We start from the raw sequence: 22,089 nt of genomic DNA on the forward strand, positions 1-22,089 counted from the left end.
GCCACCTAGTTGAGGGTGCCTCTACCATTGCTAAACAAAAAAAAAAAGAGTTGTGTTGCACCTAGGATTGGACATATTGTCAAGTTCGGGTTTCTGATTTCACTCCATAGGTCAGGGACAAGTCGAAAAAAAAACCCAACTGAGTTCAGGTTACGAACAAGTTTTTTAAACCTGACCTAAACCCGACCTGTATCCGACCCATCGACAAAATAGAGATATTAACCGAGGTTAAGACCGATCTGGTTTACGGGCGTGTGTCGGGTTTAAGGAAATGGAGTAGGGAGGGGGTTATATGGATAGTGATTGGGTCAAGGTTGGGTTTGACCATTCAGGTTTTTTTAAGTTCGGATTTTGGAATCAGTGATCGGATCCGGGTTCGGATTTTGGTTCTACAAAAAAACAGAGTCAGAGAAGTGGTTGTACCCGGCTTGCATGTTAGTAGCACGTACGTAGCTAATGAAAGGTCACATCCAACGGTCAGATCAGCTACTGAATTCTATTCACGTACGTACACAGACGGTACTGGTCACCATCTGCTTCAAATTTCTGGTCTCCGACCTGTCAGATTCAAGCCTACCCATATCCATGCAACATCGTCTGCTCGCTTCCGAAAGCCGCCTTCCCCCGTACCCAAATTGGCAACGGTCCCCATGTGCTGATTGTTCGTTTTCTTCTCCACTTGCTTCAGACCCATTTTGCGCCGCTTCTTCGCCTGCATCTCTGCCTCGCTGAGATACTCGATTTCTGTTTCCTGTGTCATCGTGGACGCTGCAATGGGGAGGGGGAAGATAGAGATTAAGAGGATTGAGAACTCCACCAACAGGCAGGTGACGTACTCGAAGAGGAGGGGTGGGATTATGAAGAAGGCCAGGGAGATTAGTGTTCTGTGTGACGCGCAGGTTTCGTTGGTCATCTTCTCCAGCACGGGGAAGATGTCCGAGTTCTGCAGTCCCTCCACCACGTATTTTCTCTCTTTTTTTTTTATCCTCCTTGCCCATACCGTTGTTGTTGTTTTTTTTTTTTATATTTGGGTTTTGTTTCTGGGTCTGAAATGTTTGAGTCGTTTATGTATTGAAGACTGGTGAAGCTGCTGGATCGATATCACAAGCAAGCGGGAAAGAAGCTTTGGGATGCTAAGCATGAGGTGCCTTTTTTCCTTTTCATTATATGTTTTTCTCTAATCGCTCTTGATTTTTTTTTTCTGCTTTCTGGTGGTTTTTGGGTAAAAAGAAAAAAGTTGAGATCTTGGTTACCGGACTTGATTACGCATCCACCTTCTATGGGGAATGCCTAATCATGGCATGTTTCTCAGAAATAACTCTTTGTTGCTCTTATTGTTTTTTTGTTTGATCATCTGACAACGAGTTCATCTTTTGTTTGGATGCAGTATCTGAGCAATGAAGTTGAAAGAACCAAGAAAGAGAATGACAACATGCAGATCAAGCTGAGGTTAGTAGAGAACTAGAGGTTCTCTTCATCTACTGATGACCCCATCGTTTAATATTTGTGTCATTTCTGGCGCTGTTTGTGTTAATTTGGAGAAAGAGTTCTCTTTATCAAACTTGAAATCTTAGCAAGATTCATCCATTTGCTGGTATATAAATCATAAACTGTTAATCGAAAAGGCAAAGAGAGAAAAAATAAGAGACACTCTGATTTAAAGGGTTATTTCCACTTGATTAATCTAAATCAGGGATGTCCATGATACATAATTCTTGAGTTTCAGTATTCTTTTTTATTTGACGCTGTTGGAGAAGAATGTTTCTCCTATTTGAACTAGTTTATACATGTAGGCACTTGAAAGGCGAAGATATAAACTCCCTCCCACTGAAAGAACTCATGGCAATAGAGGAAGCACTTGAGGAAGGAGTTGCTGGTGTTCGTGCAAGGCAGGCAAGTTTTGCCAAAGTTTTGTATTGGCTCCTAACTTTATTTTAAGCTAATAATTAAGATGATCTCATGATCTCATACTAACACTATTTCTTTGCCCTTGTTGTCATTTCTTTTCATTTGATAGATGGAAGCTTTAAAGATACATAAGAAGAATGTAAGCACTGATCTTTGATTCCTCACTTTCACTTTCATCAATGGAAAAAATAAAGAATGCAATATGGGGAAATCATCAAAATATAGCTCTGCAACTTCATTAAATACTTTTACTTCTCAACAACTCAGTTTTTCAGCATCACCTGCGTAGTTTGTTGATTCTTATAGCTTAAGCCTTTTATAGGCCTTTTAATGTTGATCATATCACAGCCTTGAGGGAAATCCTGACAAGTTTCCAGATGTTGGGCCTATAAGAAGATAATCTCTGTTTAATGATATATGCCTGTTGCAATTTCTTTTGCAGGGTAGAAACTTGGAAGAGGAACACAAGTGCCTTAGTTATATCTTGGTATGCCTTTTCTTTTTCATAATAAACTGATTAAACTCTCCTTGTCTCTTGAACTGATGATGGTTTCACTGCTGTTATAGTGATCTAAACTGTTCATTCTGTGGTCACTGGTAGTGGGATATGGTCTTCAAAACGCTTCTGAGCTTGGGCCTGTTCCACATTCAGCTTTTAAGTTCCCAAAGAAATGAACCAGTGATATTAACAAGGTTTCTACTTGTGAATTGTATATTAAACTACACAAGTTTTCCATTTTGACAGCATCAACAAGAACTGGCAATGCATGGGAATCTGAGAGAATTGGCTAATGGGTATCCAGAAAGAGAAAAGGATTATCCATCTCAGATCCCTTACACCTTCTGCGCGCAACCTAGCCAGCCCAATCTGCATCAGAAAAAGTAAGGATTGTCTGGATGGTCATACTCCTTCCTTGGTCACCAAGATGATAAAAAGACTTGTTTTGGTAGGTTGAATGCTTTATGTATGGGCTATATTTTGTTAAAAAAATTACTCTATTTGCTGTTAACAGAACTAGTTATTAATATATTAACAGCATTTTATGATTTCCTAAGCCATGTCCCAGTAAAAGTGGGATTATGAATGGTTATTAACTAAAAGCAGGAACAAATTAGTAGAAAACTAGAAAGAAGGTATCATAGCCTTGGTTCTTTCAGCCACATCTTTGCATGGGACAAAATTAGGGTAGTGCATTCATGTTTGATGTGACTCTTGACATCTCAAGAGACTTCTGAACTCTCAAGAACGAAGCCTACCTTGAAAAGGGATTTATAGGCAAATATTGAACACTGAGAACCAGATTACCCCTGTGAATGAAACGTTTTTTGCTTAGGTGAACAAGACACATTCCCTAGATGTGAATAAGGGAATATTGGGTTCGCAGGACTCACAGAAGAAGCAATTCTCTTGATATCAGTCTGCACTCACGTCAGAATATCCCCAACGCCTGCAATAAAAGAATAATAACAATCCACACAAAAATACACGATTTGTTTCCTTCGATCGTACACCAGGGCCTGCAAGTCGCATGACATAAGAAGCAGGAGGCTTAACGAGGAGCACGATGACCTTGAAGCGAGAGGGTATACAGGAGCCATTCATGGGTATTGCGAGGTGGTCGAGTGCCCACTCCAGCGAGTACAGGCTATCTGTGCTGTCGTCTACTCCAACCAAGATTGTTTTCTTAGCTGCACCCGCCATTGTTGCAGAGCTCTCTTTGCGTCCAGAGGAAAACGAACGAAGTGTATTTGTGTTTAAGATGGTCTCTTTGGTTGTCTTTTTTATCCTGTTTCGTTTTTCTTGTAATTTCGAGCTTTGGTCATATTCAAGAGACCAATCGGGTACATCTAGTCTAGAGCCATGTAAAGAAGGTATGGATTTGGTTTCTGAGAACAGAATAGAGTGACATAGTGCACTTCACAGCATACAAAGATATAGGAAATAGGTGTTAACTGTTGAGAGCAATAAATACAAAATGAGATAGTAACCAACTATTACCGTGTAAAATGAAAAGATGCTCCACATCTCCAGTCTAACAGTAATCATGGAGGTCAGCCTATGAGTTCACTTCAAGGGAGCAGCCCATCGTTCACTGCATTTAAGCAAACATTTATCAGCTAGATTCATTGACTTGACACCCACCAGCAGTATAAATTTTAAGAACTATCTAATAAAATTTTGCACATTAAAGAGGTTAACTTTTGCCATCCCGTATCAGTACTTGTGTTTCTGATGAATGGCACATTTCATTTTTCAGTTGTTTAATTTTGCCATGCGTGGTATCGATACAAGTTGCATTTGTGAAGCAAATGAATCAAGAAATCAAGATTATGCATGTATTTTCTCTTCCCTCCATATAGCTTCTCGTATAGGAACACAGAACAAAGTGAAATATACCTGTTCAAAATCCTTACTGCAAGCTCCTTGGCATTTTTCAATGAACACAAGCTATTTGCAGGATCTGAATCAACAAATGCAGCATCTAGGTGTTCCAACAAATTGGGAAGCAGTCTCTTTGCTCCATTTACAAAATAGACAAACAAGCCAGCAAACTGTTCTCTACTAGCAGCCTCAGGTTGACTTGAGTCCTGCTGTCCTTGAAAATGTTCAGCAGAGAAAGCTGCACCTGTATACTGCTTTTGTGCAAGGCGAGCTTCCACCCGATGACTGACTTCAGCTTCTAATTTGGCAGCCATCACAGCAGCTCGAGCAATACATAAAGTAGGTATCTACAAATAAACCAAAACATCATGTGACTCCAGATTTAACGGAAAAAGCTCATACTAGCAACAATATGCTGAAAAGCATTAAGAGCATCAAAATAGGAGGGGTAGGTTTAAAAGTCACAGGGCAGGAACAAGGATTGGAATGATAACCAAATGAAGTAACAGAGCCCAAACTGGTTCGCAAGACCCCCAAGGTGCAATTTCAGGCATAGCTAGTCTTAACAAATACAACGCTTTCTCAACCAATACAAACCTTTAAAGTTCCGAACAAAACAAAGAAACATCATACTGGTTGACACTATTTTCACAAAGACGTAGGAAATGGCCCCATGCCACCTCCAAATGGAGGCACAGTGATGGGACATTCCATTTATTTTCAAATGGGCATCCTTAGTAGGGACCACACAAGTGTCCATATCACAGGTCACTCTTTATTTCTTGAAACCCAACCTCCATCTATGCCTACTCCAAATTACGTTAATTGATTATAGTTACAAGGTGAAATGTTCATCCTCAAGAGAAAGATGAACTCAGACAAAGATGGACATTCAAATGTTTGATGCCACAACAGTTCCACCTCAATGATGGATAAAATGGACAACGGAGTCATCATATAACACCAGACGTAATTCTCATTCACCTTTATACACAGCAAAAGAAAGGAACATCTAAATACATATTACTACCTATTTGGATACCTAGCAAACATTTAGAAAAATAATAATAATAATAATAATTTGAACAAATTTAAGAATTCAGAACTTAACAATTCTGATAAGAGATAGGTTGGAGAACTAACCTGTGCAAGGCGAGCAACATTCAGACCAAAACTCTTGTTTGAAATACCAGGAACAACCTTATAAAGAAATGTGACAGTTGCACCGCCACCATCCAGACTTTTTGTTTCAGAATCAGGCTTGGATTCTATTCCCAGATTCTGTTGAGATGCAAGAAATGATACATGATAGGACCCCACGGAACTCGGGAACTCTTCCTTGATATCTATGATGTTTGGGTAGTGAGTAACAAAGAGAACCATGCTTTTCTGCTTAAGAAGGCTATGAAGTGTGGCATAAGCAATGGCAACACCATCATGTGTGCTTGTGCCTCGCCCTAGCTCATCAATGATCACCAGTGAGCGAGATGTAGCATTGTGCAGAATGTGAGATGCCTCACTTAGTTCTTCAAAGAAGGTGCTCCTTCCTTGCTGGATACTGTCTGAAGACCCCATACGAGTATAAACAGCATCTAGCACATGCAATGTTGCTGAAGTTGCTGGTACAAAGGAACCAACCTAGTGGGATCAGAGGGTACATTTTTATATGAAGCAATGCCGAGGGAAAGTATAAGTTTGTTTAAACAGTAACTGATGAAATGCCTTCAACCAGATAGTAGCACAGTTTGAAAACCATTAGTAGTGACAAGGCTGCCTAAACATATAAATATACACTTTTTTCCAATAATTGATCCTTTTTTAATCCAGCCACCCAAAATGAAGAAGGATTTGTATACAAAAAAAAAGATTCTACACATACTCTTCATACATGATATTCAAGGGCAGAATCAAATACATCATAACCCTACAAGGACTATTGAACAAACAATGAGAAATTACCTTACATTTCACTCAAATAAAAATTCCTTAGCACTTTTCAACAGGCAGGCCTCCAATGGACACTATTGTTGAGACACAAAGATGAAGAGTACATACTTCCATTTTTCTCATTTGATCGGTCAAAAAAAGGTAACATCTCACTCACTTTCACCCAACACTTTTCAACTCAAAAACAGGTCTTTAACTTTTCTCTTTCAATTTCAAGCACTTTATTAGTAAATATTGCTAAAAGCATCACTCCTTCACTTCCTTCCACATAGTGGATGCATGATTTAAAATGTCTAGGGTCTATCATTCAGAAAAAAAAATCTAGGGTCTAAATTTCCACTCAAAAGTCTAACAATTTTGACACCTCATCAGAAAAGAACAACAAAGATGTCTTCAAGTTTCATCAATGGAACATTACCTGAGCCATTATAGCAATAAGAGCAACTTGACGAATGTAGCAACTCTTTCCACCCATATTAGGTCCAGTAATTATTTGACAGTATTCCCCATTAGCATGCAAGTTGGTGTCATTTGGAACAAAGTTGTCTTGCAATATTGATGCAAGAACCTGAATAGGAATAAAAACTAATAAAAATCAAGTGGGCAGAAAATAGGTGCAGAGGACGAACAAATTGAAGGATAAAATCAAAGTAAATCAAGAAAGACTTTGAAATTTTATTGGTGCAAAGTTAAATCTGTAATAAAATACTTATAGATTGTATACCGGATGACAACCAGAGCTTATCTTTATTTGACCAGGTTCATCATCACGTAGAAAAACTGGGCGAACATAATTCTGTATACATCGGAATGATGTTAGAGTAATATTGACTATGGGAAATAGGGTTAGACTTGTAGTTCAGTTTGCAAGAAACGACTTGCCTAACTTTGACGAAGGGTTCAAACCCAGTTTACCACACTAATGGAAATGCTTCAGCAGACTAAAGATCTCAGAATAAATTCCCATAAATAAGAATTACCTGATTTCGTGAAAGAATAGCAAGTGAACAGAGGCAGTCCAAAGATGCAAGGGCCTGCACAGCTGCTTGAAATTCTGGATAGTATTGACCAAACCCCAAAATAAACTGGTCCCATGAAGACCGGCAAGCCACTGCAAGCTCCTCCTTGGCAAGTGACAAAACATCTAAAGCATTAAGAACTTCTGGTGGGTGGTATCGCACCATTTTCTTGGTACTATTGACCTTGAGCCAGCTTGAAGGTACCCTTTTATCTGAAGGCAACTGTGATATAAGAGGCATCAGAATAAGCTCATGGCCATAAGGATTGATCATATGAGCAGAATAAGAGCAAAACAGGTCATATCTGGACATTTCATGTGATTTATAAAAATCATAAACGATACAATTGACATTCCTTTCCTTCCTTGCAAAGACCTCAGTAAAGCAGCAACCTGCAGCATCAATATGAAGGTCGAGATAAGATCCAGCCAGATATTCATAATTGCATAAGGTACAGTTTCAACCATCTGATTCAAACATGGTTGTTCAAGGTTTTCCATTATAAGTACCCCGTGATGTCTAGGGACCTTCTAGTAAGTAAGCCAGATAACTGTTCTCAAATTGCCTTCAAACTAGCAGGCCAGTTGCTGGACCTGTAGCACAGAAAGAAGGAAAGGATTGCCAACTGCTCATAAGCATGTCAAGTAAACACCAAGAACTCTGAGACAGCTATCCACAAGCAGCAGCTCACATTTAAGGTACTTGTATGAAACTGAAGAAGTAAGAAAACTCGAAATCACCTCAATCAAGTGTGTTACTCCAGATATACTAATGAATTCCAAATTCCGCATTCCAAGCTGCTTCCGAAGCAGATTTATTAAAAAATCCAATTTTTCTTCTGCTGTTTGAACCGCTGTGCGTGCTTTGGCAACCTATGGATAGTGGACCAATGGAGGAAGAACAGTAAAAGTGAATAAAAAGTCATAATAGTGCAAACAAAGGCGAATATAAAGTAGAGTGCATTGTCTGTGCAAACCTCTGGAAACTGGCCATCAGAAACAATGAATAAATTCTGAAGGTCCCCTTTATTGGCAGCCTCAATACTCAGTAGAGAAAGTAGCCTCACAGCATGAGTGATCAGAGAAGATGATGAAGCTGTTAAGATAAGCCTTCTCAATAAGCTTGACTCTATTATCTTTCCTTGAAAATTTCCAATTTTATCCTCATCTTTGTCCAAGGGAAGTCGTTGAAGTTGTTTTCCAGCCGATAATATGGCATGAATTACTGAAATAAACTGCAAAAGATCAGTTTTATTGAAGAGTCAGCATTTTCATACAAAAGGCTTTATGTCCAAATTCTCTAGAATAGTAGGTGTTTACATACACAGGAATTCATTACCTCAGCAGGAGAAGCTGTTCTATGAAAAGTTCTTGTTATACCACGCTGAACATCTGGTGACCTTCCTAATGTGGTTAGAACTGATGAGAGAATGGAATCAATTTCTGAATGTCTAGTGACCTGACAAGAAGCTTCATCATCAACTTCAACAACAACCTGTGAATCATTATCCCTCCCCATTGATTTTGCTATCTCAGAGACTGCATCAAGACGAGCAGATATCAAGTTTCTATCACGCAGAGGATGAGCCACCTGCATGAACAGGGGAACTCCAATTAACAGCAAAAAACACTAGTACCAGACAGAGAGAGAGAGAGAGAGAGAGAGAGAGAGGGACGTTAGTAAGCACATGTCCTACCCAGTGCCTGAGGAGCCTTGACCCAAAAGCAGTACGTGTATGATTCATTGCTTGCAGTAATGATCCATTCTCAGAACCATCAGTGTTGTTCCTCAGGATCTGAAAGACACCATCAGGGTGACCTTTTTAGTACCACAAACAATGTCAGAGGAATCATGAAAATTAAAAATAATAATAATTAAATGTAGCAAAAAACGACCAATTAACTATAAGAGAAACAAAACAAAGAAGTAAACTTTCGGGGTCAATGGTGATCCAGCTGTTAGTCAGGGATCAATGGTGATCCAGCTGTTAGTCACTATTATTGTTAAAAGGTCTGTCCATAAAAGTTCTGATCGATTTTCTAATGGCATTTCCGCTTCATAATTGCAACCCCAGGATGGCACGAAGAAAAAGGGAAAAGCGTCCCTTGTTTCCATGCACATTGCACACTATAAATTTCTCATGCAAACAAAACTAGTCATCTACTTGTTAAAGTAAAAAAAAATCAAAAAAAGGCAGAACAGCATACCTTATTATATGCAGGTCAGCTTATGGCATTGAGTATGATAAAAGAGAAACACAACAATATATAAGGTCCCAAAAAAATTCTCAAAAAGGGCAAATTCTGTAGGAAGACTATTCATTCTCAATAGAAATTGGTCACACTTCAGTAAATTGCTGAGAATTGGGCTCATTTTACTGCTACAAATTTCATTTAATATATAAAGGCCAAAGAGAACAGTCCTGATAGTCCTAGATAGGTAAGTTTTCTCAGAATTGTTTTGTCAGTCTTATTCATTATTCAATTTAAACTTGCTTTCTTTGTTCAACCACAAGTGATAATTATTTCTCTTTGTTGCTTTTTATTGAACTCATACAACTAAACAAACATAAAGTGAGAATTTAGCTCTTTTAAACAATGTCATTAGACATATCAAGATTACCTCTAGTTGTTGAAGGGCGTTAGCTGATAAGGACATCTCGATATTGCTGGACAAAGGCTGAAATGATGCACCTAAGCACAATATTCTTTCCAGATTGAATTGCTTGAGATAACGGATGGTTAATGCAAGAGCTTGTACAGCTAATTCAGGCATTGACATAATTCCCTGTCACGCAAGCATCATGAAGCTTAAATACATTTTTTTACTTCTAGAAAAGCAACTTAACTACAAATTGTCTAGGGAATTGCATAAAAATTGGCCATCCCTAAAAACAAACGATTTGGATTAAAAAGATAATTATAAGGTGAGCTGAAGAAAATATAGAAGCAAAGATAGTGTCTTTATGAGTCCACCTCAAGTTATACAGGTACCAATTTGAGAATTGCCCTGAACTTATCTCAAGCTTTTTGGTTCACTAAGTGGTATAATATCTATCATGAAGCATATATCAAGAAGTTCTTTCTCAAAAACAGGATATATATTTTTTAAAGATGAGTGTGAATACAATTTGTTATAGCAAGAAAAAAGGTCCTGTAAGATGTAATATAGACGTTTGTTCTTCTAATGCTGACTCTCATTTTTGCAAATGAGCCCAACCATTTTTTTGGCTCTCTCTTACATGTTTGCCTAGTTACATGAATGTGATTTTGAAGATATTGCCCATGGTTCACTTGCAGTACAGCAGAATCATGTGTTTTGAGTGACTCATCTTGACTAACCAGGGAATATTGTCATGTGACCAATAATGTAGTGAAACAATTCTTTTCAGAACTAGCAAAAGTTACAAAAAGAACGCATCTAAAATGGTGAACATATATTACCTCCTTATCCATTTAACAGAAAATAAGGTACTCATTACCAACCTCAATACCAAGAACACGTTTTTCCTCTTTCAAACATCCAGCATGTTCTTTGGAATTTTCAGAAAATGCAGTGTCTTCTTCGACATTACTCTCGTACAAGGTCATTACTTCAGCAAGAGCACCCCCATCCTTAAAGCAGTCACGGGAGGCATGCTCAACTCGGACATTCGATGCTGGTCCAGCATAAGCTAGCAACAACTAGAAATAAAGGAGAGTGATAAGGTAAAAGAAAAAAGGCAACCCATTACATAATTCCTTCAAAAACAGCAGAGACAAATAAACAACAGACATAGGTTACTCACTAAACTAAGATACTCTATCCAACAACAAAAAGTAAAACAACAACAATAGTGTCCAGCATTTTGAGCAGACACATGCAGCCACAGCCATTACCTACTACAACCATTAAATAAATAAGTTCAGAGAGAAAGAGAGAGAGAGAGAGAGAGAGAGAGAGAGAGAGCTATGGACAAAGGCAGTAAATCATACACTGTTCCAGAATATGGAATGACTTAATGATGTCAGTAATCGAGCATAGAGCTTGTCACCCACAAATGGAGGAAGCCCCCTACCAACCAAGAAAAGTGAAAAGTGCATTGAATTTTCCTCCCTAAATAGCTACTTTAATTTTCTGATGAGCTATTCATTTTCTCCAATCTCATGATCAGATAACTCATTTAACAACAGTCATGGGTTCTTCGGACCATTTAATAAATCTGGGTATTTCAGAGTGTACAACCGCTTTGCTTTAAGTGCAAGAATAACCCATCTATCAACTAAACTTTGACAGGAGGTAACAAGAAGTGAGGACGATCAGTTTCAAGAAAGTCTAGATTACCTTCTCTGTTTGTATGGAGAGAGGTCCACCCAACAGTATCTCTGCTGGCAATAAACTCAAGAGTATCGATTCCAGCCCTGACCTCATAATATTGTCATTAAATTCCCCAAACATCACATCTCCCGTTGAAATCTCCACTCCAATTATCCCCACTTTCACATCAAAATTACGATCCAAGAAATTATCTGCAACGGCACCCGCTAAAACTCCCCTGTCCACCACGCAGACCAAATAATTCCCTCCACCACAAGCCCCAGCGTCGTCCACCGCCGAAAATTCCGCCGCAGCTTCTAAGGTAGCCTTCGTGTAGAGCGCAGATAACCCTCTACTGAAAGGACCCAATTTGTTCGCCCCATGCGCTTTGATTGCCGCTGTCTCAGTCTGCTTCACGACACCCACTTTATAACCCGCACTCACCAAACGTCGGACATGAAAATCAAGCCTAAAGGTCGGAATACTTGCAGTTAGAAAACTATGATCAACATGGGCGAAAATCCCCAAAACCCTTGCCGCAATCTCCGCATCCTCGCCAAAGAACCGATACTTATACCCAACTTCAATCATAAGAAGTACGTCAGGATACTTGGACTTGAGCTCAACTACCTGCTGTTCAAGAGGAGTATATTTAGGATTTTTACTCACCACAGCGGCAGTATCAGCCTGCGAGGGAGTCTTCGACGGCTCGAGGAGCTTCTGAACGAACTTCTGATGTAGAAACGGATTGGAGGAAGGCAAGGGCGATGGAGAAGATACGGTTTTGGCCGTTTTGGAAATAGGAGACTCTGGATTTAGGGTTAGGACTCTACGCTTGGAAGGAGTGAAAGACACGGTGGCGGTAACTTTAGCCGGAGAAGAAGCGGGAGGAGGAGGACTTACACGGGGGCCAGAAATGGCATTTGGGTCCGATTTGGGCTTCGGGGAGAAGAAGCGGGAAATTACCTGCTGCTTCTGCTTTCCCATGGATGCAGCGAAAGGCAAACAACAAAACTGCTTTTTTCAAAACATGGGCTACAAATCGACTATCTGCTGCTGCTGAAATGAGAACCTGCCTCTATTCTCTCATACGGATGGAAATGAGAAGGGAGGACAGAGTCGGCAGTGGCTTTGAAGCAGCGGAAAGGCCGAGAGGCAGATTTTATAGGCTCTTGATTTTTCGCGCCCTTTGTTCGATTCGTTATTGTCGTTGTCGCGGGAGAAAGTAAAATGGGCCTGGGCTTCTGTCTAAGTATATCATGGCATTTCTATAAGAATTTGCTTTTCCTCTATTTTTTAAGGAAATTATGTTAATTATTTTAAAAAATTATGCTATCATATATAAATAAACAAAAAAATATTTAATTTAATATTATTATTTTCAAGTTAAATATATTTCGCTATTTTATTTTATTTTAAATAATAATATATTATTTAATTTAATATTTGTTTAATTTACATAATTATTTGACATAACTGATTAGCATGATTTACAATTATTTGACATATATAATATTTTTAACCGTTTAAGGTGCGGAAGACCAGGCACTCCCCGCCTCCGGGTTAAACCCAAGACAAATTCCATGCGAACGTGCGGGGATTTGAAGGCGGGACGTGTGGAACCTGCTCTGATACCATGTTAGACAGCTAGCCAATGCAACCTGAAAAGGTTAACCGTTTAAGGTGCGGAAGACCAGGTCATATCACAGATCACCAACATATTCCAACAATGGAGAGTTCAGAAGAGAGAGAATCAGATTCAGAATATAAACTGATCATCACATGAAAAGTAAACCACACTAGTAGATAAACTTTTATGGATTCCATTGAAGAAGCAGTTGATGATGAATACATCTTTATGGTAATCTCACACCATCTTTGTTCAAGATTACAGGGAAGTGGAAAGAACCATATTTAATACACACATTGTAAACTACCTCTAGAAGCAAGAACATAAACTGATCATCAGATGAAAAGTAAACCACACTAGTATATAAACTTTTATGGATTCCATTGAAGAAGCAGCTGATGATGAATATATGTTTATGGTAATCTCAAACCATCTTTGTTCATGATTACAGGGAAGTGGAAAGAACCATATCTACCTTTAGAAGTAAGCATAAAATAACCAAAATTACAAATTTATCAACATATCATCACTTTTCAACTATCTGAGATTGCACTATAGCTATCTGGGTCTTCAACATTAGCTGTAGAAATGGTAGCCAACACGATGAATGCGCCGAATAATATGACAGCAATAGCATTGAAGTTCACTAAGAAAGCCTCAGGGCCATACTTATCCAGACCAGAGTTCTGGAGAAAAGTGAGCTTCTCCAAGAACCCTAATTCAACTGTGGCCAAGGCCAAGAGGTAGACAAAGAGCCCGAAAGCCACATGCCAAGGTAGAGCTCCACTACGGAGAGATGATGTGCCACCAGGAAAGAAGAAAACAACAAATCCGAAAATCCACTGGAGATACAAATTCAGAACCATAAACCAGAGTGAGACAAAAAAATGAATTAAATTTTTTTTAACAAATAATTTAAATAAACTGCAAGAGGCTTGTTGCCTGTTTCTGCCACAGCCTACTAGTTAGTACTAGTTACTTGGTAATGCCATTGCTCTGCTCTATAAGTGGAGCAATTTCTCTGCTTTGTCATTGCATGGTGAAGTACTAACCTACCACACTTAACATTCATACAGAATATCTGAAAGACCACTAAATCTTCCAGGGTTTTGTGGTTGTGGTGATCTATCATCATCTCAACTCACACCGTAAAGGAATTGAAGGGGATGGTTTCCGATTGAAGTGTTCAACCTGAGTGAATAGGTGAAAATTTTATAGAGACACCTAGTCCCAAAAGTCTTAGCAACTGTTCTAGGGACTAACTAGCATGGAGTAATTCTTATTCTGCTATATTTACATACCTGAATAGCATATAAACAAATGGTACCAATTCCAAGCCAGGAGTGCAAGCTGTACAAGTTGGCAATTCCACTCTCATTGTGGTACTTAAAAGCAGCATATATGCCGATGATGCCGAGTACAAGAGCAATGGCATGAAGAACAAGATGAATCAACTTCTTCACCTCTTTCCTGAATGGGAGAGCCTTGTAGCTGATTATAGCTGCATTATATGGAAAATAGACAATTGAAGGAGAGGAGAAAGGGAACTCGGAATCATTAACAAAGGTTAGAAATGAGTTGTTTGATCTTCATTACCTTCACTTCCAATGATAACAAACCCAATGAGCATTAGTACGGGATGGATCTGAAATACAGAACAAGAAGATAAATGAACACAAAACTTGTGTTTGCCAAAATTCTCTGGGAAATTGAGAAAAAGATTCAGAAATCCCACACATGGCCTCCAAGAAGAATAACGTCAGCAACAGATATGAGAAAGAACATTTCATTTCGATCCGCATTGGTAAGAAAAAACTTCTCAATACCAAAAGCAGTTTTTAGAAACTGTTTACTGATGCTCCTCTTGCATTCCGTTAGTATCATTTAGGCCACCTATTCAGTCCCTTTAGACCTCTAAAGCATTACTCATGCAAAACTAGAACATTTAAAGAAATGGCAGAACAGGACTAAACAGAACACTGATAAAAAATAAGGCAGCAATAAATTGAGGCTCACATAAAGAATAACAATCAAAAAGATTACGGAGAACAAAATCAAATGAGTTTAAGTTAGCGGCTGAAGGAAAGCCCAAAAAATCTTGAACCAAGATAAAAAAGATGCAGAAGTGAGTATAATCAAGCAAGACAAAGATAAGATAAACACAGTCGACTGAAAAAATGGGGAAAGCTGAATATAAAGTTGACAATGAATATGCAAAGCTGAAGATAAAATAATCAGAGCAAAGAAGGGTCACGCTGAACTGTAAGAAGCAAAGGCAAACAGATACAAAAGTCGCAATTGAAAGCCAGCACCAAACTTGGTGATCAAGAAGCAGGAGACCACAATGTTGCTCAACGGTCTGCTCTGACCAAGATCATATAGGAAAGGAAGAAAAGTTGATCTCGTTAACTGGAGAGAAGAAATAAACAAAGAACCATAGAAGCAGAACGACGAACAGTTGACCGTAAACTAATAAGAAGATATCAAAAACTCAAAAAGAAAATCCAGAGGCAGAAGAAGAAGAATAGAAAAAGAAACATAGTCCACAATGAAGGGGGAAAGGATGCGATCAACTGGCTCTCCATCCTAAACTATCTTGGAGGTAACAAAAATCACATACTTTAATAAAAAAAAGCTCAGGAAACAAAATCATTTATTGAACATTGCAAGTCAAATTTGAAGTCTGTTAGAACATCAACATTACCCATTATCGAAATTTACGGATCAACAAATTTACACTATTAAAGTCAACTCATCCAGAAAAAACAAGGGATCAGATTTTGGGAACTCATCAGGGAGTAAGATTTTAGTTCGCTGTTGAACAACTTGATGAATGAAGACATAAACACAGAATAACACTTCAAGCAAACATCACTACTCAATACCCACTTGAAAAACAGATACAATTCAGAACTACCCAGAAACAGAGAACACATACATTAAAGATAAGTTGTTTGTTGGTTGCTGTGAAAGCCAAACCTCCCCGATAATTGATGCACCAAACCAATACCATCACCGCCAAAGCTACCGCCAGCACATGGGAAACATAAGTGAACACCCGTCTATCAACGCCCAAAGCCATCTCTTTCCCTGTCTACCAAACTATTTGTCTTTCCCCTGCTAGAAACTCTGGAGCTCTGCAACTATTCGTCGTTACCCCGTTATCTAAATCCTTGCAGCCAATTAATTACCGTTCGATGAGCGATGGGTAGAAGTTACACCACGCGTTGGGGGCTCGTGGCGAGCTGCTGCCCCGGATGTCTTGGGGCTCTCTGATGGCTTCGTTGCGCAGGGGATGTCGTATTCAGCTGTCAAATTTCTCGTGTTGGATTACGACCTGGGGAGATTTTCTTTAGTTCCTCACCTCCCTTTTCCGAGATTGCACTATCGAAGGCGGCTAGCAGCTTGTCAGATGTAGAGTTATTCTCGTTTTATCATTCACGAACCAGAAGCTTATACGTAGCAGGAATTTCCGCCATATTCGTGTCAATACCATGGTTTCACGACTCGCTGAATTAACTTAGATTTTTACTCAGGCTTTGCTTGATGAAATGATTAGAAATTATTATAACTAATTAATTTATATGAGTAATAATTATTAATATTAGATACACTTAATGACCTATTTACATGATTAATTAATTAATGGATAATTTATCTAATGGGAAAGAGAGAGAGAGAGAGAGGACTCTCTACAAGAATGACATTCGAGCTTAGATATTACAGAATTGCAAAACAATCTTAATTCATTTGGAGATGAAAAATCAGAGAAAAGAGAAACTGGAGCACCTCAAGATTTGAGTTCACAAAGAGTTGAAAGGACTGCATCAATCAAGATAGAAACAAAAAGCACAAGATTAGCAGAAGAGTAATTATACTTTTCATCTCTCCATGATCACGCCTTCCTTTGCACCACTACCATCTCCCCGGCAACCCTCCGAATCCCTCACCATATCGACGAGAAAGTCGAAGATATCAGTCATCGTAACGGCCTCTGCAACGTCGTCTTTATGCAGCGTCCTTCTCTTCCCCTTGAGAGTCACAATCCATGACCTTAACGTGAGCTCCTCTATGAAGAGCTCACATGCCTTTGAGAAAACTATAGGCGCCTCGCCGGCGATCATCTTCACGTCCTCGCCCGATCTTTTCATGATCTTCTTAATCCTCGCCAGCGGCAACGAGTGCGGCCCCGTCCTTCCCGAGATGCCGCCGGAGAGGATACCGGAAAATGTCCCCGCTTGTCTCATACTATATTTATTTGTATATTCAAGGTCGAGCCAGTTCTCGATCAGTCGGAGGTGGGGATTGAGGATCGAATGGAAGCAAGAGACTGCTAAGAGAGCTTTCTATATGGAGATTGGAGAGTGTTGACATTGGAAGGGAGGGTGGCATCTAGGCCGGCTATGCCTGCTTGGCCGGCCACGGACATAGAATGTAAGAAGTCATCAAATCAGACTTTTGGCTGGTCAATAACATTATGAATGGTTCTTGTTTAAGGTCTTTAGCTTCCCTTTCTCTTTCATATCCATAATTTTTTCTCTTTTTACTGATTGAGAGAACAAGGGTTTGAATTATACCAAGGGGAAAACATTGAAGTATCCTATGATCATGGTCACCATTTAGTGTACTTCAATTATTTTAGTTTCATTTGCTATTACAAGTTTAATAACCCTTATTTTTTTCTATATTTTCCGTCTATTGTACTTTATTTTCGTAATATCGACTTATCATTTATATAAATGGTGGGTGTATCAGCAATATGTATTAGGGTTTGAAAGTGTTCATATGATGTACGATATATTTCTCATCATTTATACTTAATTTTTACCTGAGAGAGGTTGATACTGTTCAATACTCGATCAAAAGTAATGAGGGCGTATATGTATTTGTGTATATATATATATATAACTACCTTCAATAATTAATGAGAGTCATAATTAGTGGTTTTGGTAGCATACATCTTGATATAAAAATAGCTACTTGATCATCTTTGAAGTATCCCTAAAGACAAGGGGTTAAATTGCACTCAACCCTTTTTTAAAACCTAGTTAAGAGATTAATTAATTAAGTTAGAGTTGATTATTGGAATGATTTGCTTCCATTTCTTTTGGGGTAGGTAGGATTTGGTCAACTTTGATGAATAAAGAATGGGTATCAAGCTAAATTGATTGGGTGGATCATTCCAAATGAGAAAAAAAATTAAACCATTTTGCAAGTTCATGTGTAGAACCTCGATAAAACTTAATCTTATGTCATGACCACGCCTGTTATTAATCTAGGCTTAGTTTATTTTGGTTTTATTTTTAGTTCATTTTCGGATATACAATTGGTTGATCGATCAAAAACATATTTTGAAAATCAACACTCGCTAATCACTCTAAGGGGGGTTAGTCCAAAATGAATCAGACATGAATTACTCCCGCATTACTCAGTTAATTCGATTAGGCCCTTAGTCCAAAATGATCTCCCCTTAATTTGAATAACGTCAGGTAATGCGCTTAGGAAAAAACGGGGGAATAACATTACCAAAAAAAATAGCATTAATTTTTATTTAAGTTTAAAATTGTCATATGAATTAGTTAGATTAAGCATGTACTTTCTCTTTGACCAAAGAAAAGGTTTGCAATTTTAATGGGTTTAGATCTCTCTCAAAGTGGTGTTTTGTTATTGGCCATTTTGACTATGCTATTTTTTATCCATTTTATATGAACAAGAGTGTTTCATTGCCTGATAACTAGATAAATGAATGCATATATATGTTATTTGGTCCACATAAGTGATGTAAGATCTACCTAATAACATAAAAGTAATGGATCTAAGATCATTTGCACTTCAAAAAAACCGATTTATGCAAACAAATATTTTTACCTGAATCAACCAAACTAAGTATAGGAATTGAACTTGATTGAATAAACTGATGCAATATCACAGATTCAGGCCACTATCTTAAGGGTTTTTTTTTTTTTTTTTTTTTTGTTAATCCTCTAGCTCCCACGTTAAAAGACTATCCATGCAACATATGTTCTCACTTTTGGCTCTCTTCCAACCCCTTTTAAGAGTCGGTTTGCTATTTCCTGCCCCTTATTGCCTTCCTCTGTTCTAACCTTCTAATGCAAAGCTAGATAGTTAAAGGCCCCAGTGAGGGTACCACTACCATCGAATTGGTTGACTTGGCCCCTTTGATTTTGTTTCACAATAAGTTATTAATAGCTTTTAATTTTTATGCCAAATCTGTTTTGAATGCCTTTGATTTTGTGTGCTGAATGTGCATCTCTCTCTCTTTCTCTGGACTCGGTCTCCATTTCTCTCAAATGGCTAGGATCTTCACTGGCCTCCTTGTCGCCCTCTCCTCCCTTATTAATCCATTAAGATCCAAATTTAATGGCCTGCAGCCCCACTTCCCCTCCTTGAGCTCCGTTTTTAACTCCCCATTTTACATGTCATTGCTCCACCGGTGGGATTAAGCTTGTCCATCCGTCCTTATTTGGGTTTTCCACCTTTAATCACCCTCAACCATTTCGAAGAAAGAAGACACCCAGATATACGTTTATTTGTCAGATTTAAATTGGTCCGTGGCAGACTTTCTCAAGATTGGTTCTTCCCTTCTTCAACGCATCTTGTCTCCTTTTCAGCTGGAAGCGGTTTATGGTGTTTTGAGAGTTTGATTCTCATCGGTGTCTGTGGGTTCTGTGTGTTTTTTTTCTGTACTATCATCTGTTTGTTTGTTTGTTTGTTTGTTTGTTTGTTCCTTCGAGTTTTGATTTTTCAAGATGGCTTTCACTGGGACTCTGGAGAAGTGCAAGGCATGTGACAGGACCGTTTACATTGTTGATATGTTATCTGCTGATGGTGTGGCTTATCACAAGACCTGCTTCAAATGCAGCCATTGTGGAGGGACCCTTGTGGTTAGTATATTTGTATTAGGATAACAGATGAGCTTTTTTTTCTTGTTGTTGTTCTGGGTAGAAGTGTTGTATTGTTGAAATCGGTATGACCCATTTGAAATAAGATCTTGAGCAAAACCTGACATGATTTATATTTGTTGTATATGTTTTTATTTTCCGTTAATTCTGCTGATGATGTATATCTTTAGATGAGTAACTACTCTTCCATGGATGGAGTCCTCTATTGCAAGCCTCATTTTGAACAGCTCTTCAAGGAGACAGGAAGTTTCTCCAAGAATTTCCAGCGTGAGAATTTATGCTCTTTCCCTGCATGGGTTTTCTCATACTTGAAACCATTTCTCTCTCTCTCTCTCTCTCTCTCTCTCTCTCTTTTGTGGGTGTTTTTCTAATGTGTGCAATTTTATGACTTTCCAGATGGAAAACCTTCTGAAAAGTCCAATGATCTGGTAGGTTGTAACATTACCTTCTGCAATGGAGTTTTTCTTCACTTTACTTGTCCAGAATGCTCACACATGAGTTGGATCATTTACCTCACAGAGTAGGCAGCCCAGCAAATTGTCTTCCTTCTTCTCTGGGACCCAAGACAAATGTGCCACTTGCCAGAAAACAGCATATCCACTTGAAAAGGTCTGTCACTTTTTTTGTTCTCTTGTGTTGATCCAAACAGAGTTTAGTTTTCATATATATGAGCTAATAAGAGATTCATATAACTACTGCATTTTTAGGAATTTTTTCGTACATAGAACTAAAATAAATGAAACATTCAATGACTTTGGGGTAATTTTCTCTTTTGTCAAGATTCTTCTGTGAGATGTCTAACACATACCTAAAAAGAAATCATGATGACCAGAGATATGAAAGTTAACTAGATTAACCATCACTATACCCAGTATTTTTTAATGAGGAAATCTTATTAAACGGTTAAAAGCAATCCAAAACAGAGAGGACCATTCAAGCAATAAGGAAGGTGACCCAGAAACAAATGACGAACGAGAGAGACCATCTTTGGTTAGAGAATCAGCTAGGGAATTGGTCTGAGTAGATGCTGCTAAGAAACATCAGAGGACCTACATGAGTCTTGAATTTCCTCAAAGATGAGTCTGAACCTCCACTGAGGGTTGGACTGTCCTTTCATCCAGTTGATATTAGTTCCTTGTCTGCTAAAATCATTTCTTAAAATCTAACTCATACTAGTGCTCATGTTTTAAGAATGTTGAATAAATTTTCTGGAAGCTGTAACAGGTAACTCTAGAAGGGGAATCATATCATAAGTCCTGTTTCAAGTGTGCCCATGGAGGCTGTGTCCTCACTCCTTCATCGTATGCTGCAATGGATGGTGTTCTTTACTGCAAAGCCCATTTTGCACAATTGTTCAAGGAGAAAGGAAGCTACAGCCATGTCCTTAAGGCAACTTCAATGAAGCGCAACTCTACTGTAGTACCAGGGGAGTCTCAGAAAGAGGAGGCAGCAGAAGATGAAAGCCAAGAAGCAAAAGAAGCTGAAACAGAAGAAGCAACAGCAGAGCAGGAGCATTCATAATCATAGGATGTTCAAATTTTCATCAATATTTATCATTGACGTTTTGGTTGCTTTTTTTTTTTTCCATCTTCACTATATTTTTCTAAATTCATTTCACCCAGACCAAATCCTAATCAGTTTTGCATTGGGCAAGTTTCCATCCCCATTAGACAAAAAGGACTGGATATCCCTTATTTTAGCTCCCTGAGCCTGCTTCAAACATGTAATTTTCTGTTATATTTCTTCGGATGAGATGCAACTTGAAAGCAATAAATCTTCTCCTCTTGTAGGATGACACTCTGGCCTTGCAACCTTGTATCAACAATTCATTGAACTTCAGAAACACAATTTTCCTCTTCTTCTTTATCTGAAATAGCAGGAAATGTTGTAATGGCTGGTGCACTGGGTTTTACAGCCCTGGATATACTCTTAATGCTTAAAGTGAATTTCATTAAATTTAGAGTAGTAACAAGTTAAAATCAG

General features: G+C 38.5%; 5 protein-coding genes across 8 annotated transcripts; 2 read left to right on the forward strand and 3 right to left on the reverse strand.

Annotated features, from left to right (window-relative positions):
• Positions 1 to 597: 597 nt before the first annotated feature.
• Positions 598 to 2,955, forward strand: LOC137943941 (agamous-like MADS-box protein MADS9). 2 transcript variants are annotated; one of them, XM_068789385.1, is made up of 7 exons: positions 600 to 961; positions 1,078 to 1,144; positions 1,388 to 1,449; positions 1,794 to 1,893; positions 2,018 to 2,047; positions 2,351 to 2,395; positions 2,654 to 2,955. In XM_068789385.1, the coding sequence occupies exons 1-7, from the start codon at positions 774 to 776 to the stop codon at positions 2,792 to 2,794; spliced, it is 633 nt and encodes a 210-aa protein (XP_068645486.1). In that variant the 5' UTR covers positions 600 to 773; the 3' UTR covers positions 2,795 to 2,955. The 2 variants fall into 2 exon arrangements, with proteins under 2 accessions (XP_068645487.1, XP_068645486.1); XM_068789386.1 differs by lacking the exon at positions 2,018 to 2,047 and having other exon boundaries at positions 598 to 961.
• Positions 2,956 to 3,762: 807 nt separating this feature from the next.
• On the reverse strand, positions 3,763 to 12,652 carry LOC137943896 (DNA mismatch repair protein MSH3). 2 transcript variants are annotated; one of them, XM_068789324.1, is made up of 13 exons: positions 11,581 to 12,652; positions 10,743 to 10,940; positions 9,880 to 10,044; positions 8,954 to 9,052; positions 8,596 to 8,847; positions 8,234 to 8,491; positions 7,998 to 8,129; positions 7,219 to 7,479; positions 6,963 to 7,034; positions 6,657 to 6,806; positions 5,435 to 5,929; positions 4,307 to 4,638; positions 3,763 to 4,001 (listed from the first exon to the last, which is right to left on the reverse strand). In XM_068789324.1, the coding sequence occupies exons 1-13, from the start codon at positions 12,538 to 12,540 to the stop codon at positions 3,974 to 3,976; spliced, it is 3,402 nt and encodes a 1,133-aa protein (XP_068645425.1). In that variant the 5' UTR covers positions 12,541 to 12,652; the 3' UTR covers positions 3,763 to 3,973. The 2 variants fall into 2 exon arrangements, with proteins under 2 accessions (XP_068645425.1, XP_068645424.1); XM_068789323.1 differs by having other exon boundaries at positions 8,933 to 9,052.
• A 1,063-nt stretch (positions 12,653 to 13,715) lies between these two features.
• Positions 13,716 to 16,265, reverse strand: LOC137944756 (probable ascorbate-specific transmembrane electron transporter 1). Of its 2 annotated transcripts, XM_068790495.1 has the most exons (4): positions 16,122 to 16,265; positions 14,780 to 14,828; positions 14,485 to 14,684; positions 13,716 to 14,025 (listed from the first exon to the last, which is right to left on the reverse strand). In XM_068790495.1, the coding sequence occupies exons 1-4, from the start codon at positions 16,263 to 16,265 to the stop codon at positions 13,717 to 13,719; spliced, it is 702 nt and encodes a 233-aa protein (XP_068646596.1). In that variant the 3' UTR covers position 13,716. The 2 variants fall into 2 exon arrangements, 1 of the variants encoding a protein (XP_068646596.1); XR_011110848.1 differs by lacking the exons at positions 13,716 to 14,025; positions 16,122 to 16,265 and adding an exon at positions 14,919 to 15,124 and having other exon boundaries at positions 14,653 to 14,684.
• Positions 16,266 to 17,064: 799 nt separating this feature from the next.
• LOC137944480 (nuclear transcription factor Y subunit C-2-like) lies at positions 17,065 to 17,430 on the reverse strand. Its single transcript, XM_068790164.1, has one exon. The coding sequence runs from the start codon at positions 17,428 to 17,430 to the stop codon at positions 17,065 to 17,067; it is 366 nt and encodes a 121-aa protein (XP_068646265.1).
• Positions 17,431 to 19,953: 2,523 nt separating this feature from the next.
• Positions 19,954 to 21,627, forward strand: LOC137944481 (LIM domain-containing protein PLIM2c-like). Its single transcript, XM_068790165.1, has 5 exons — positions 19,954 to 20,088; positions 20,277 to 20,373; positions 20,503 to 20,534; positions 20,626 to 20,715; positions 21,331 to 21,627. The coding sequence occupies exons 1-5, from the start codon at positions 19,954 to 19,956 to the stop codon at positions 21,625 to 21,627; spliced, it is 651 nt and encodes a 216-aa protein (XP_068646266.1).
• The last annotated feature ends 462 nt before the right edge of the window (positions 21,628 to 22,089 follow it).

Source organism: Aristolochia californica, unplaced genomic scaffold, assembly GCF_029961685.1.
Source record: "Aristolochia californica isolate CCGP_79_NKW_82.1479 unplaced genomic scaffold, dmAriCali1.0.hap1 SCAF_11, whole genome shotgun sequence".
Taxonomy (NCBI): domain Eukaryota; kingdom Viridiplantae; phylum Streptophyta; class Magnoliopsida; order Piperales; family Aristolochiaceae; genus Aristolochia; species Aristolochia californica.

Coding starts and splice junctions, on each gene's coding strand:
- LOC137943941 (XM_068789385.1), top strand. CDS start 774: ATGGGGAGGGGGAAGATAGAGATTAAGAGGATTGAGAACTCCACCAAC. Junction 1,145..1,387: donor TTTGGGATGCTAAGCATGAG/GTGCCTTTTTTC, acceptor GTTTGGATGCAG/TATCTGAGCAATGAAGTTGA. Junction 2,048..2,350: donor TAAAGATACATAAGAAGAAT/GTAAGCACTGAT, acceptor TTTCTTTTGCAG/GGTAGAAACTTGGAAGAGGA.
- LOC137943896 (XM_068789323.1), bottom strand. CDS start 12,540: ATGGGAAAGCAGAAGCAGCAGGTAATTTCCCGCTTCTTCTCCCCGAAG. Junction 9,053..9,879: donor ACGCCCTTCAACAACTAGAG/GTAATCTTGATA, acceptor GGTGTCTTTCAG/ATCCTGAGGAACAACACTGA. Junction 4,639..5,434: donor ATGTTGCTCGCCTTGCACAG/GTTAGTTCTCCA, acceptor GTTTATTTGTAG/ATACCTACTTTATGTATTGC.
- LOC137944756 (XM_068790495.1), bottom strand. CDS start 16,265: ATGGCTTTGGGCGTTGATAGACGGGTGTTCACTTATGTTTCCCATGTG. Junction 14,685..14,779: donor TGTTATCATTGGAAGTGAAG/GTAATGAAGATC, acceptor CATATAATGCAG/CTATAATCAGCTACAAGGCT. Junction 14,026..14,484: donor TTTGTTTATATGCTATTCAG/GTATGTAAATAT, acceptor TTGTATCTCCAG/TGGATTTTCGGATTTGTTGT.
- LOC137944480 (XM_068790164.1), bottom strand. CDS start 17,430: ATGAGACAAGCGGGGACATTTTCCGGTATCCTCTCCGGCGGCATCTCG.
- LOC137944481 (XM_068790165.1), top strand. CDS start 19,954: ATGGCTTTCACTGGGACTCTGGAGAAGTGCAAGGCATGTGACAGGACC. Junction 20,089..20,276: donor ATTGTGGAGGGACCCTTGTG/GTTAGTATATTT, acceptor GTATATCTTTAG/ATGAGTAACTACTCTTCCAT. Junction 20,374..20,502: donor TTTCTCCAAGAATTTCCAGC/GTGAGAATTTAT, acceptor ATGACTTTCCAG/ATGGAAAACCTTCTGAAAAG.